Raw genomic sequence first — 15390 nt, 5'->3', positions numbered from 1 at the left:
GCTCTGTCACCCAGGCTGGAGTGCAATGGTGTGATCTCGGCTTACTGCATCCTCCGCCTCCCAGGTTCAAGCGATTCTCGTGCCTCAGCCTCCCAAGTAGCTGGGATTACGGGCATGCACAACCACGCCCAGCTAATTTTTGTAGAGATGGGTTTTGCCATGTTGCCCAGACTGGTGTCAAACTCCTGAGCTCAGGCAATCTGCCTGCCTCGGCCTCCTGAAGCACTAGGATTATAGGCGTGAGCCACTGTGCATGGCCTGGTTTGTATTTTTGACAGCGTATAGGTAAAAGGCGTTATTCTTTCTTAAATATAAAAATTTTATCTTTTGAGTAGATGACATATTCTTCAAATGGTTAAAAAACTCAAAATGATGCTAAACATTGAATTAGCCCACTCCCACTGTGTCCTTGTTCTGTCCTGTCCCCATGGTTAACCATTCTTATCAGCTTCTTGTGCATCTTTCCACTGTTTCTTGATGTATATATAAGCAATGTATATTCTTTTTAAAAAAGTTCTAACTTTGAAATAATTTTAGACTAGTTAGCAGAGTTTCCAAATGCTCTTCACCTAGCTTCTCCTAATGCCTTACATAACCATACCTTAGGATATTATCAGGATACCACATTTTATTTCATTTCTGTGTCTCCTTAGTCTCTTCCAATCTGTTATAGTTTCCCTGGCTTTGTCTTTTATGTCTTTGATGCTGTTGAAGAGAACTGGCTGGTTATTTTGTAGAATGTTCCCCAATATGGATTTGCAGGATATTTTCTCGAGATTAGGTTGAGAGTTCTATATGTGTTTGGCAAGAATACCACTGAAGCAGTGTTGGCCGTTCTCCATGTATCATATCAAAAGGTATATGATGTTTATTTGTCTCTTACTGATGATGATAACTTTGATCAGTTGCTTATGGTGTGTTTTCTAAGTATCTCAATGGCAAAACTGCAATCTTCCCATTTGTAATTAGTGAATATTTTGTGGGGAGATGGAATATGCACATATCCTGTTTCTTATACTGTTGCCTACTTAGATTAGTATCCATTGACGATATTTGCCAGTAACAGTTTTTTTTTTTTTTTGGTTTTTTTTTTTTTGAGACGGAGTCTTACTTTGTCACCCAGGCTGGAATGCGGTGGCGTGGTCTCGGCCCATTGCAACCTCCGCCTCCCGGGTTCAAGCGATTCTTCTGCCTCAACTTCCCGAGTAGCTGGGACTACAGGTGCGCACCACCACGCCCAGCTAATGTTTGTAGTTATAGTAGAGACAGGGTTTCACCATATTGGCCAGGATGATCTTGAGCTCCTGACCTTGTGATCCACCCGCCTTGGCCTCCCAGAGTGCTGGGATTACAGGCATGAACCACTGCGCCTGGCCGCCCTCAACAGTTACGCCTGTGATGTTTACATAATGATTTTCAGTTTCCATCTTTTTTTCTATAATTATTGATTAGAACTCTACTGTGAAAAGATCTGTTGTTTTTCTCTATTTATTTGTGTAAGTAAAGACTCAATGATATTTATTTTATTCCATGGGTTATAATCCAGTGCTATTATTATTTATATTGCTGCTTAATGTGTCCCAGATTTGGCAGTTGAGAGCTCTTTCAAGTGGGCTCCTATGTCTTTTTGACATCCCCTATCTTTTTTTGAGAACATTTTTTTTTTTTTGAGATGGAATCTCGCTCTGTCGCCCAGGCTGGAGTGCAGTGGCCGGATCTCAGCTCACTGCAAGCTCCGCCTCCCGGGTTTACGCCGTTCTCCTGCCTCAGCCTCCCAAGTAGCTGGGACTACAGGCGTTCGCCACCTCGCCCGGCTAGATTTTTGTATTTTTTTAGTAGAGACGCAGTTTCACTGTGTTAGCCAGGATGATCTCGATCTCCTGACCTCGTGATCCACTCGCCTCGGCCTCCCAAAGTGCTGGGATTAAGCCACCGCCCCCGGCCGAGAACATTTTTTACTTTATGACATGATAAGACAGGCCGTAGGCTTATCTTCCATTTTTCCGTCCCCAGCCCTGGAATCAACCATTTCTCTAAGGAATCCTGGTTCCTTTTATTAAAGAATATATTTAGAAGTGAACATTTTAGTCCTTGTTCTACTGGAATGTCATTGTTTCTGTGCCTTCTTGGTAGATAGAGTTAGGATATAAATGCATGTATAGTCATACATGCACACATACACATCCATATTTATTTTTATGGCTATCTGTATGTGTATTAAAAGTCATGAGACCTTCATTTCCAATCCAGCACCACAAGTTTCCTTCTAGTCTTCCTTTTTCCTTATTTGTAACTTCTTTCTCCAACAGTGAGAAACCTGGTTCTCATTATCCACAGTATATTTACTTATTTGCTCAATTCTAGTAGTACATAAAATAGTTTTAGAATTACCAACTCATTCCCCTGTAAAGAACAAATTTTCTGTATTTGTATATACTTCTTTTAATCTTGTGCCTTACAGTATATAGTGAAAATAGTATTTTCCAAAGTTACCGAGGTTGGTTTTTTCTTTCCTGTCCCCATCATTGTGTCACTTATTTGTAATAGATTTATGTGTTATTTTTATTAAGTTTTGGGTTTCCCCTACATCCTATTTAATGTAACTAGTCATTTATTTTGGGAGTATATGAAACCACCATGGTTCTAAATCAGACATATTCAAGGAGATATGTTCTGAGTCACTACTCCTCATCCCAACTATTCCATTCCCATTCCCCTTTTCTTTCTACTGTGTTCCCATCTACCTCCAAAGATAACCAAACTCATTCGTTTTCAGTTTATCCTTCCTGTATTTTTATGTGATGGATCATCAGATACATGTATATTTTCTTATATCCCCTTCTTTCTTACTACAGATAATTTTTTTGGTACTCTGCTTTGTTTCACTTAATAATATAGTTGTGGCCGGGTATGGTGGCTCATGTCTGTAATCCCAGCACTTTGGGAGGCTGAGACAGGCAGATCACGAGGTCAAGAGATTGAGACCATCCTGGCCAACATGGTGAAACTCTGTCTCTACTAAAAATACAAAAATTAGCTGGGCATGGTGGCACACACTTGTAGTCCTAGCTACTTGGAAGACAGACAGGAGAATCGCTTGAACCTGGAAGGTGAAGGTTGCAGTGAGCCAAGATAGCAACACTGGACTCCAGCCTGGGCAACAGAGTGAGACTCCATCTCAAAAAAAATAAATAAAACAGACAAACATATATATATACAGTTGTCCCTCAGTATATGTGGGACATTGGTTGCAGGACCTCTGTGAATACCCAGATTTGTGCATGCTTAAGTTCTGCAGTCAGCCCTGACAAACCTGTGTGTATGAAAAGTGGTCTTCTATGTAGATGGGTTTTGTGTACCGAAAATACAGTATTTTTGGTCTTTGGTTGGTTGAAAAAATCCACATATAAGTGGACCTGCACAATTCAAACCCATGTTGTTCAAGGGTCAACTGTTTATCCTGGAAATTACTCCACATGTGTTTATAGAAATCATCCTCATTGTTTTTATAGCTGGATAGTACTTCATTTACATAAATATGATAGTTTATTACTATCATATTTATGATACATTTATAACTATTTATATGAACTATGTACTATGGAGCTGTAAAAAAGATTTTAGATAGGCCCATTTACACTAGCTTCAGAGGAGACTAAATGCTTATAAATAAAGCCACCTCTGTACTCTATGAAAGTACTGTGTACTCTATTCTTTCAAAGATTTACCAGAGGTTCTTTGGGCTACCTTCCTTACTTCCTCCATTACCTTTATGGGCTTTGGGTATGTTTTTTTTGTCGCAGAGAATCAGCTTCTTTTCAGACACTTCCATTGTCAAAGCAGGAAGATTGTTTACTCACCAGAAATACAACTATTTACCCATGGACTTCGCAAGAATTGTCTGTGCAGGTTGCTCTCTCCTCTCTGGAAACTCTAGTTGTAGTTGTAAGGAGAGATCAACTCAAGTCAAAGCCTGTAAAAAAAAAGTGCTAGAAATAATTCTACTTTTGAAATATAAGCAAATATTATGTATTGTGTTCCCTGATTTCTCTCACATCCCTGTTTCATCTTGAACCTTAATTTTTTGTTTTAGAATTTTAAAAATACCAAAATTAGCATGTTACAATTGAAGAAAAATTAGAAATGCAGATAGGTAGGAAAAAATATTAAAATGATTCAAAATTCCACCAGAGATGTAGTTGCAGCTACTCGGGAGGCTGAGGCAGGAGAATGGCGTGAACCCAGGAGGCGGAGCTTGCAGTGAGCCGAGATCGTGCCATTGCACTCCAGCCTGGGTGACAGAGTGAGACTCTGTCTCAAAAAAAAAAAAAAAAATTCTAACAGAGAAAACCACTGTTAATATTTTGATTTATACACTTCTAACCTTTTATTCATCTACATTTACGATGAGTATATGAATGTGAATTTGTATCCCTCTCTCTCTTTTAACATTTTTTAAATTTATTTTTTTCTTTCCTAATCATTAGAACCTATGAATCGTTCTTCTTTTAACACATATTTTAATTCTATGTAGTACTCTGTAGCTTTTTTTTCTTTTTAAACTGTAGGTGAAATATATCTGAGTCTCTTGTCCTCTGTTAAAAATCAAACTTTTCTAAGACAAACAATAGACCATTATACTTACCAGTTTCAGGTACTTTACAGGGTCTTATATCTTACAGGTTTTTTGTATACAAAAGTATAGATTTCAGAATTATATAACCTAAAGAGTTGGGTGTGAAACTTTTGGGATATTTTGGTTGGGAGTTGGATTTATCTAATGTTTCTGGTTGTCTTGTCTTGTAGTTAAAATATACTCGCCCAGGGCTACCTACCTTCAGCCAGGAAGTACTACATAAATGGAAGACAGATATCAAGAAATATCATCGTATTCAGTGTCCTAACCAGGTGGTTCTTTCTCATTCATTTGTTCAGTAAATATTTATCAAGCATGCTTTTGTTATTTATTCCTTCATGACAAAACACCTGAGCCTCAGTGGCTTAAAACAGTTATTTTATTTGTTCACAATTCTGTAGAGCAGTAATTCTGTAAAGGCTCAGCAGGGCAGTTCTCCTGCGATATGTAGCATCAGCTGGAATCACTCATGAGAGTGCGTTCAGCTGGAAACTCAGTGAGACTGGAATGTTTAAGATGGTTTCTGTGCAGCTGCATTTATCTGGGAGCTTGGCTGTCCATATGGCCTCTTTCTCTAGCAGAGTGGTTGGGCTACCAGCAGGGTACACAGTGACTGACTTTTCAGAGAATATTTTGAGAACATGAAAGCAGGGCTGCACATCTCTTAAAATCTAGCTTCAGAATTTGCCAGCATCACTTCCATGGTATTTTATTGATCAAAGGAATCATGGGACTAACCCAGATTCACAGGAAGGGTAACTAGACTCTACTTCTTGATGGCAAGAGTGGAAGATAATTTGCAGCCATCTTTATTTTTACGATTCTAAAAATATTTTTGTTTTCTAGAGTCAAGATGAGGGAGAGAGCCATCTTTAAACCATCACAGCTATAGTAGATTCAGTACTTTGCAGAGGAGTAAATACAAAAGAAGAGGGAACACATTTGCACTAAATAAAGCAGATTTAAAAAAAAACTAACTATATAATTTTCCATGTTTCTCTTAAGTGTCAGAGAAAGTACCAAGGGAAGGAAATGGCTTAATCTTTCCTAAAAAACTTGTTCACCTTCTGTTTCTTTTCTTTTTACCTTTCCTTGGCTTTTCTTCTTGCTTTTGTGGCTTGCATGTATATTCTTTTTTCGTTTGGTTTGTGGCACAGATTATTGGTTTTCTTCCTTCAAATGTGGAGTTGGTCAGCGTAAATGGCTAGATTGTTCAGAGAAGGGAGCTATTTGGCATAGTCTTCACACTATTTCTTCTCTTTTTCAGGGCTGTGAGGCTGTCTACAGTAGTGTGTCTGGCCTTAAAGCTCACCTGGGCTCTTGTACATTGGTTTGTAATTTTTTAAACTTAATATCTTAACATGTCCTCTAAAATAGTCTGACATGGAAGAGAATTCAGTTTAGGTGAACAGCTAGTTGTCCTGTTTACCATTATCTTCAGAGGCTGCTTTAGTTTTTCATGTCTCAAAGATTATTAGTTTGGTATTGGGTGGGATGCCAGGGCGTGTCCAAGGCTTAGAAAAGATCACCATAGTCACAAGTCATTATCAAGTTAAAGGAATTCGGAGAAAAATATATTTGTTCTGAGTTCCTACCCTGAGTTCCTATCCCTGAATTCTAAGAGATTCAGCTCCTTGCATTTGAGCATCTCCTACGCTGGGCCTGCCCTGTTTGGGTGGGCCTGAAACTTTATAGAATCACCTTATATGTGCTTATCTGGATTGGTAAAGGATCCTCTATACCCATCTGAACCATACTGGCCTCTGGGGATGGGAGGTGGGATAGGGTGTCAGGCTAACAGCGATTCACCTCACTGAATCTTTTCCATGTTGACCCAGGTGTCCTACAATCTACCAGCCATGGGAATTGCTGCCATTTTCCAATCTCCTCACACAAAATGAGCACCATGGAAACCTGAAGCTTCAGGAGGGGAGAGAAGTCTCAGTTCAAGGCAACAAGGGAGTTGTAGGCATCTAAACCAGATCTGTCTAGGAATGCTTAGGAGTTTGTCATCTTGATCCTAGTTTCTGAGTCCTTAAACTAGGTATTATGGATGGTACTCTTCTAATTCTGGATTTTGAAGGCACTTTTTGCAACAGTGGATCATAGTGGGAAGAATTGTACATTGGTGCCTCTGGTGAATTTTGGGCATTTGATCATTTTGGAGGAGGAACCAAGACAACCTGGAAGTGAAGTTAAAGCAACATAGGAAGCTAGAAAGATGTGGCATGTTACCTGAGAAAAAGTAGGAGACTTTCAGGTTGTGTTGAAGTAGGGTGGGTGATGGGAACAGAATTGCACTAGGATGGATTTATGTTGGTAATCATCCATCCAAGCTGGTTTTCCTAAATCTATTACTATATTTGATCTTTTTCCTTCTTAACCTTTGCTGAAATAGAATTCCCTCTTTTCATCTCTAACAGTCCCTACACATAACCCAGGTATATGTTTCTGAATTTACCAATAATTCTTTTTGTTTCTCTCTTGGAAATAGGGAAACTTTGTGGCTGGAAAATACAAATGTCTTCTATGTCAGAAAGAATTTGTGTCAGAGAGTGGTGTCAAGTATCACATCAACTCTGTCCATGCTGAGGTGAGGTTTTTGTAATCCTGTGGATCTGATATGTAAGCCACAAGAGAGGTAGGCTTTGTCCCTGTTGTTACGGATTAAGGATCTCAAGGAAAGTAACTCTAAAGTGGTTACCAGAGACATTAGAGTTAAAATATTCTCTAAACTTAGATATATAATTGTATTTTTCTGTGAAAGTATTTGAAGACACTCTGACGGGTGGGTAGGGTGGCTCATGCCTCTGATCTCAGCACTTTGGGAGGCCAAGGCAGGAGGATCACCTGAACCCAAGAGTTTGAAGCTGCAGTGAGCTGATTGCACCACTGCCCTCCAGCCTAGGCAACAGAGATCCTGCCTCAAAAAAAAAAAAAAAAAATCACTGTGACTGTAAGCATCCTTGAACTCTTCTTTTTTTTTTTTAGACAGAGTCTTGCTCTGTTGCCCAATCTGGAGGGCTCATTGCAACCTCCAGCTCTCGAGTTCAAGCAATACTCCCTGAGTAGTTGGGATTACAGGCATCTGCCACCACACCTGGCTAAATTTTTGTATTTTCAGTAGAGATGGGGTTTTGCCATGTTGGCCAGGCTGGTCTTCAACTCCTGATCTCAGGTGATCCACTTGCCTCGGCCTCCCAAAGTGCTAGCATTACAGGTGTGAGCCACCGTGCCGAGCCTGAACTCTTCTAATTCCTTTAAATCCAATTAAGTTAAACATTTGGGAACCAGGTTGAATTTACATGTTCGAAATTCTTGTTTCACAGTGATCTCTATACATTCATGCCTTCTAGCATTCTGATGTCTTCCAGCAACCCATTTTTAATGCTGTTTAAAATACTGGATGAAACAACTATAAAGGACATTATTGAGACAGTTGGGGAAATTTGAATGCTGGCTATATTAAATAATAGTATTGTGTCAGTGTTAACATTCCCAAAGGTGATAGTTGTAGTCATGCAGGAGAATGCCCTTAGGCAGATATATGCGGAAGTGTTTAGGGATGAAGTATTATGATGTCTGCAAGTAACTTGCACATCGTTCAACAAAAGAAAGAAGGAGGGAAGAAGGAAGAGAGGAAGGAAAGAGATTAACAATGGTAAATTTGATTGTTCATTGAACTGTTACAACTTTTCTGAAGGTTTGTAATTTTTCAAAATAAAAAAATTTAAAAATTGTATATTAAAATGCTTTGGAGTTCAGAAGGTCAAGGATTTTCTCTTGGGGAAGGTTTTTTAAGTAATACAAGTGAACAGAGAAATTGTTTATAATTATGTACTCCTACTACAACAGCTTAGGAATACAGTGTGCATTCTCTTGGAATATCTTACTGCAGAAACTATTGCTGCCTGATGTGGAAAAATAAAGGGAACGCCTTTATTTATTCTCTGCCCTCAAATTTGATAGTACTTAACAATGTGAGTTTTAATTACTTCCATAAAATTTGGTTTCTGTTGCTTTACTGGCATAAGCTTTCAGAATCCCTAATCAAAATCTGAGATGTCTTCTGAAGGCAGTCATATCTTTTTAGTCATAATAGCATATCTTTTTTTGCTTCAGGGAGTATTTAAAAGGTAAATATCAGCGGGGCACTGTGGTTGACGCATGTAATCCCAGCACTTTGGGAGGCCGAGGCAGGCAGATCACCTGAGGTCAGGAGTTTGAGACCAGCCTGGCCATCATGGTGAAACCCCATCTCTACTAAAAAGTTAGCTGGCATGGTGGCGGGCACCTGTAATCCCAGCTACTTGGGAGGCTGAGGCAGAAGATTTGCTTGAGCCCAGGAGACGGAGGTTGCAGTGAGCCGAGATTGCGCCACTGCACTCCAGCCTGGGCGACAGAGCAAGACTCTGTTCAAAAAAAAAAGGTAATTATCTCCTGACAAAATCTGGCCTTTATATAGTTAACTGGTTTGTCCTTTTCTTCCTAAAAAGTTAAAACCAACGGAGTTGGAACCAACAAATTTCATTTGGTTTGGGGCATGCTCCCAGGCATTCGTTTATTGATTTATGCCTCTATTTATGAATTTTGTGGGTGGTAAAAACATCTTTACCCTGTTTCTTCCTCCCTCCATCACATTTTCTTACACTACTTTTTTTTTTTTTTAACAGAAAATTTCAAACACATGAAAGTAGAGAAAGTAGCATAATGAACCCAGTGTGCTGTCAGCCATCCTCAGCAATCATCAGTGTATGGCCAATCTTGTGTCATTTATAACCTCACTTTTCTCCTCCCTTAAAGGCTTACTTTAAAGCAAATTCCACATATAATTTCACCTGTAAGTGCTTCTTTCAATATGTATCTGTAAGAGATAAGGACTTTTGAAAACATATGACACCAAACATCATTATACCTAAAAAAGTTAAGAATTTTAATATTATCATATATCCAGTTGTTATTTAAATTTCCCTGATTATCTTATAATGTTTTTTCAGAGTTGATTTATTCAAATTAGGATCTAAAACAAAGTCCAAATATTGCATTTGTTTGTTTTAACCTAGAGCAGTACTATCCAAAAAAAATGTACTGTGAGCCATGTATATAATTTAAAATTTTCTAGTAGCCACATTAAAAAAGTATTTTAAAAAGATGAAACTAATGTTAATAATTTATTAAGCCCAATATATCTAAAGTTATTTTTAACATGTAAATCAATAAATTATTGAGATACTTTACATTTTTTTCATACCAAGTCTTTGAAATTTGGTGTATATTTTACATGAAAGCATATCTTAATTTGTTTTACTTACATTTAAACACATCACTTACCACACGTGGCTAGTGGCTGTCTCATTACATGGTACAAGACTAAAAGCTTCCTCTTCATTTTTACACATTTGCCATTTATTGAAGAAACCGGATCACTTGTCACATACATGTACCCACATTCTGGAATTTTGCTGATTGCACTCTATGGTAGTATTCCTCTATCCTGGCTATTTCCTCTTTTGCTTTTTGTTGTTGTTATTGTTTGTTTTTGACGTACAGGGACCACTGCAGTGGAGTCTTGCAGTGGGGCAGAGAGATTGGGCTCAACTCCCTATCCTGACTTTTCCTATGAATTGGTAGATTTAGAAGATTGAACAGATCACTTGATAAGATTGAAGTTCTTTGGTTTTTGGCAGAAATACTTTATAATTGGATTTCATGTCCCCTACCCCTTAATTTTTTAAAGTGAGCCTCGAAAATGTTAAGTAATTTGCCCATGGTCACGTATCTAGAAACAGAGCTGGGATTTGCACCCAGGAGGTCTTGGCTGCAAAATTCATACTCTTAGTTACGATGGCATCATGGAATAAAAATCTCCTATGGCTCAGTGTGTTACATCTCACGATGAGATTTATACTCAGGAGATATAAGAGTGGGATGATGCTAAGTAAACAGACTTTATAGATCATTTATTAAAGTCCCTAGAATTATGCCTTACAAAATATGTGCTTATGATAGCTGCTCTGTATTGGATTTCTCCATCTTAAAATATAGAATCCTGAGGTATGGTTCCATATCTGTTTCCTTCTTACTGTGTTCTGCCCTAATCATGCCTTTTTTCCATTCTTCCTCCACCTTTATGTTCTTCACTATAGTTTCAACTGGATGACATTTCTATTTTGCCTCTCTAGGACTGGTTCGTTGTAAACCCAACAACAACCAAAAGCTTTGAAAAGCTGATGAAGATAAAGCAGCGGCAGCAAGAAGAAGAAAAGCGGAGGCAGCAGCACAGGAGCAGAAGGTCTCTAAGAAGGCGGCAGCAGCCTGGCATTGAGCTTCCCGAGACAGAGCTGAGTCTTAGAGTAGGGAAGGATCAGAGGAGAAATGAGGAACTGGTAGTGTCAGCCTCCTGTAAGGAACCAGAGCAGGAGCCAGTGCCAGCACAGTTCCAGAAAGTAAAGCCCCCAAAGACTAATCATAAACGAGGAAGGAAATAGGCAGTCAGTGTAAAAATGCTCCTAGGAAAGCAGATGTGATGCTGTTGTCATGGGGACCTGTGCTGGGAGGACTGAGTGAAGATTCTTTCAGCTGTTTGTGTAAGGCTGTGACTTTCTCAGCTCCTTCCTCCTGTGTAAATTTCACTGTCTTCCCTTTTTACACTTTGATTCCCCCCTCCCCTTTTAGTAGGTTTTCCTGCTATTCTTCCTCAAGTCCTCTTGTTTTTTTCTTATCTTGCCCAAAGAGCTCCCTCTCAAGGCCAACTGTAGGCTCCTCTTGCCCTGTACAAAACTAAGAAACCTCTTTGGTTGTCCTTTCCTTCCTGGGGTATAGAATGTTCTTGGAAGCTCCATTGATTTAGTAGTTCCTCCATCATCTAGCTTGTGAAACCATTCCAGATTAATTTTTTAAAACCATAACTGGTTTGTCATTTTGTATTTGTGATATAACAAGTCTAGAAGCTAGAACTGTTGTCATTCATATAATAAGCTTATTCTGTCTCCTTGGGAAACAAACTTTATGGAGGTTGTTTGTCCTCTCAATATGATTTTAAGATTGAAAGTAAGAAAATGCATTTAGGATGAAAAATCTAGAACTACCCTATGCTGTTTATACTGGGAAATGCTTTGTACCAAGTAGCAGTGACTAGACCCACAGACGTGAAAAGCAGCCTTAGGAGTAACGTGACCCAAACATTAAAATGACAGGAAAGAGAAAGTAGAAGCAGCAATAAATATTGCCCCAACTTTCTTGGAGCCTGAGGCCTCATCCGTAGCTATGATCACTTGCCTTCTGAAGCTTATTTTTGCTTCTTTGGTTTTAAGAATTGAGAAATATCACATTGCCCCTGATGTTTTGACAGTCTCCTAGTGCTCCTGGTAGTGCCACTGAGGGAAAACCAAAGTGCGCATTCCTTCTCCCTGGACTTTACCTCACTTGTTAGTTTACACCCCACTGTTTTCACCCATCCCCTTAGCCAACCTCTGTCTTTTTGAATTTTCTGAGAATACCGTCCTATCCTCTTTTATATATGGAGTTCTATCCTCTTTATATCCTGAGACGTTGACACCAGATGTAGATATTTATCTGGAGCTGGAAAGAAAAATTCTTTTTCTGTACCTCATGCCTACCTGGTAATGTTTAATGGGTTATTTCTCTTTGAGGGTGGCTTTGTCTGGAACATTGGTTAGAGCAGCTTTGTTGTCGTGTTTCTGGATTCTCTTCCCCGTTTTGCGTAAATATTGGTCTTATATATTCTTGCCTATTTTGTGGCATACGCCACATAAAAAATGAACCCTGATACAGATAAGTACTACCTTTTCAAATTCTGAAAGGCTATTACCACTTTAACTCTCTGTGCTCCTCCAAATAGCTTTAAAATGTGGGCTTTTGTGAAGACCACTTTCAAACAAGGGAGCACCGAAACCTGAATTGGTTACTGCCAGAATAGGTAGTTTTGAAACAAGTTAAGGACATGGTATGTGCACTCTGCATTTTCATTGGCAGTGTGCCCTTAAAGCCCTTTCAGTAGATGAGGGTTGTCAGGGAGGAGAAGTGAAGAAGCTATGTTAATTTCTGGTGAGTAAGACCTGGGGAATGTTTGGCAATGACAAAAGAAATAAATGACTTTCAGAAAGATGTTTCCAGTGTTCTTTGACACCGACTTGCTGCATGACTCCTTGACACTGTATGGGGGTAAGAAGATGGCTAGAGATGGGGGTGAGTTTGAAATAAATTCCACATGCGGTTGTCTCAGTAGTTCTTTAGTTAACCTGAATTTTAACCTGAATTATGCTGGTTAAAATTATATCTTTAATTTAACCTGAATTATGCTGGTTAAAATGAGTAGTTTGAGATTAAAGTGGATTCGAATAGGAAACTTGCCCAGTCTCATCCAGGGACCCCTTGCAGGCATTCCTTTTCTTTTTCCTGACCAAGACCAGGGATCAGCAGGACTCAGTAAGACTATTCTAATCACAGTATTGAGTTTTAAAGTTTTTTAAAAAAAATTCATTAGACTAACATAAACTAAGTTTGACAGTATTATGAACTTTCATACATGGTTTGGAATGCAAATTGGTACAGTCACTTCAAAAGTGATTTGGCAATAGCTAGCAAAGTTGAAGAGAGGTACCCGAAGACTTAACAGTTTATCTCCTGGGCATACACAGAGAAACTCCTCTTCTCCAGGCATACAAAGAGACATAAAAAAAGAATGATTATTGCAGTACAGTTTACAAGAGAGAAGTACTGAAAACATGTATCAGAGATCTACTTTCACCTCTGCAAGTTATGGGATTATAGAACCAATGACTAGACTGTATTTCCCAGTTATCCCCCTTCCCTCCACTCTCTCTAGTGAAGGAGAGCCAGCTAACTCCTTTCCCATGGAATGTGAGTGGAGTGATGAATGCCACTTGCAGGTTAGAAATTTGAGTGGGAACTTTGAGTGGGTGTACCTCCAAGCTTTCTTTGCCCTTCTTCCAGCTAAATACACATGCTGATGGGGCCCTATGAGATGGAAGAACACAAAATGGAAGGGATCTTGACTCCCTGCATCACCTCCTGAAGGAGAGCCACTTGCTTGCCAACCAGGAACATGTATCTGTGAGACTATTAAGTGAGCAAGAAATAAATGTCTGTTACTTGAGACATTATACATTCTTGGGTCTCTTTGTCAGCCTGCTCTAATACACAATAATTATCTATTATCAGAATGGATAAATTGCAATATAGTCATACAGTAGAATACAAGCTACAACATTGAGTAGGGTTTCTTGTATCATCATGAATATGTCTCAATGTCTGGGGCCGGGCACGGTGGCTCACACCCGTCATCCTAACATTTTGGGAGGTTGAGGCTGGAGGATCGCTTGAGCTCAGGAGTTCTAGACTAACCTGGGGAATGTGGTGAAATCTCATCTCTACAAAAAATTAAAAAATTAGCTGGACATTGTGGTGTGCACCTATAGTCCCAGCTACTTGGGAGGCTAAGATGGGAGGGGGTCCAGGAGATCCAGATGCTGCCATGAGCTGTGATCACGCTACTGCACTCCAGCCTGTGTGACACAGTGACACCGTCGCAAAAAAAAAAAAAAAAAAACAAAACTGCACATCTCCTTAAAAGAGAACATTTTAGAAATTTATTCTTGCTTCATCTGGATTCCTCTTTCTCTTTTCATAGCAAACCCATTAGTAAGTCCTGTCTACCAACTACATTTTGAATCTGTTCACTCTACTTCTGCCATTCCAATCTAAGCCCTCATTACCTCTTGCCTAGACTACAGTATCTTCCTAAGTGGTTTCCTTCCACTTTCTTGTGGCTTGGATACACTCCACCTAACAGCTGTAGTTTTTAAAATTGTAAATTAGACCTCATTCACCTGCTAAAGGCCCTCAGCCTACGTCTGTGCTCATAACTCCTGCTAGCCTTAATAGCCTCATCTTCCTTTCCTCCACCCATGTTCTATGACCATTCCCCAACCATACTTTACACACACACCTTTCTGTTCCTTGAACCTACCAAGCTTATTGCCATCTTAAGGCATTTGCATTCACTGTTGCCTCTGCCTAGAATAGTTTCTTCCCCAGTTTTTGCATTGTAGGTTTCATTTTAGCAATCATAGCAGGTCTTAAATTTCACCTCAGAGATATTTTCCATCTAAATTTACTTTCTTAACATAACCCTGTGTAATTTTCTAAATAGCAAAGTAGACAAAATGTAGATTGAAATCTTAGTTGGCCAACTTGCTGCTCACTTAGAGGTATGGATTTCAAGGTATGAAATCGGTTATCATTCAACTTTTAATTCTTCAAGCCTTCACTCTGGAAGGGACAGCCACAAGCAGTATACCATATCCGTTATCTGGGATGATAAGAAGTAAAAATGAACTGAGACCAGGTGGAAGTTACCCACTCCTGAATTAGATAATAAGGACACCAGTGGCAGGAGGGGAATTAACAGAAGAACTAATATGCTTCCTACTTTACAACTTTTTTCAGCCTTAGAAATATATTGTCTTAGGGTTTTTACATCCACAGAGAACAAGCCTTCAAGTTTGTCTTGGATACCATGCTTTCCTTGTTCAGTGTTTCTGTATTTTCAGCTCACAAATTGAGATTTAATTTAAAGCACCTGCATGCTAAAATCCTAATTTCTGCATTAACACTAGTTTTTATTATTTGCACGTGTGAGTAAGACATTTAAGAGTGGTAATAGAGTGATGAAGTAGAAAACGTGTTACATTGGAATAGTAATAAAATCA

The 15390-nt window shown here is 39.1% G+C and overlaps 1 protein-coding gene across 8 annotated transcripts in view; it reads left to right on the top strand.

Moving 5' to 3' along the window:
- Positions 1–12763, top strand: part of ZNF512 (zinc finger protein 512) — a 38923-nt gene extending 26160 nt beyond the window's left edge. For all 8 annotated transcript variants that reach the window (XM_011956320.1, XM_011956317.1, XM_011956316.1 and 5 more), the window contains 4 exons: positions 4807–4908; positions 5904–5966; positions 7131–7229; positions 10819–12763. In XM_011956320.1, the coding sequence (XP_011811710.1) occupies positions 4807–4908; positions 5904–5966; positions 7131–7229; positions 10819–11124 (570 nt within the window). In that variant the 3' untranslated portion in view covers positions 11125–12763. The remainder of the gene's footprint in view (positions 1–4806; positions 4909–5903; positions 5967–7130; positions 7230–10818) is intronic.
- The last annotated feature ends 2627 nt before the right edge of the window (positions 12764–15390 follow it).

The sequence above is a fragment of the Colobus angolensis genome, unplaced genomic scaffold (assembly GCF_000951035.1).
Source record: "Colobus angolensis palliatus isolate OR3802 unplaced genomic scaffold, Cang.pa_1.0 Scaffold413, whole genome shotgun sequence".
NCBI lineage: Eukaryota > Metazoa > Chordata > Mammalia > Primates > Cercopithecidae > Colobus > Colobus angolensis.
This window is presented reverse-complemented; position numbering and strand designations above follow the sequence as displayed.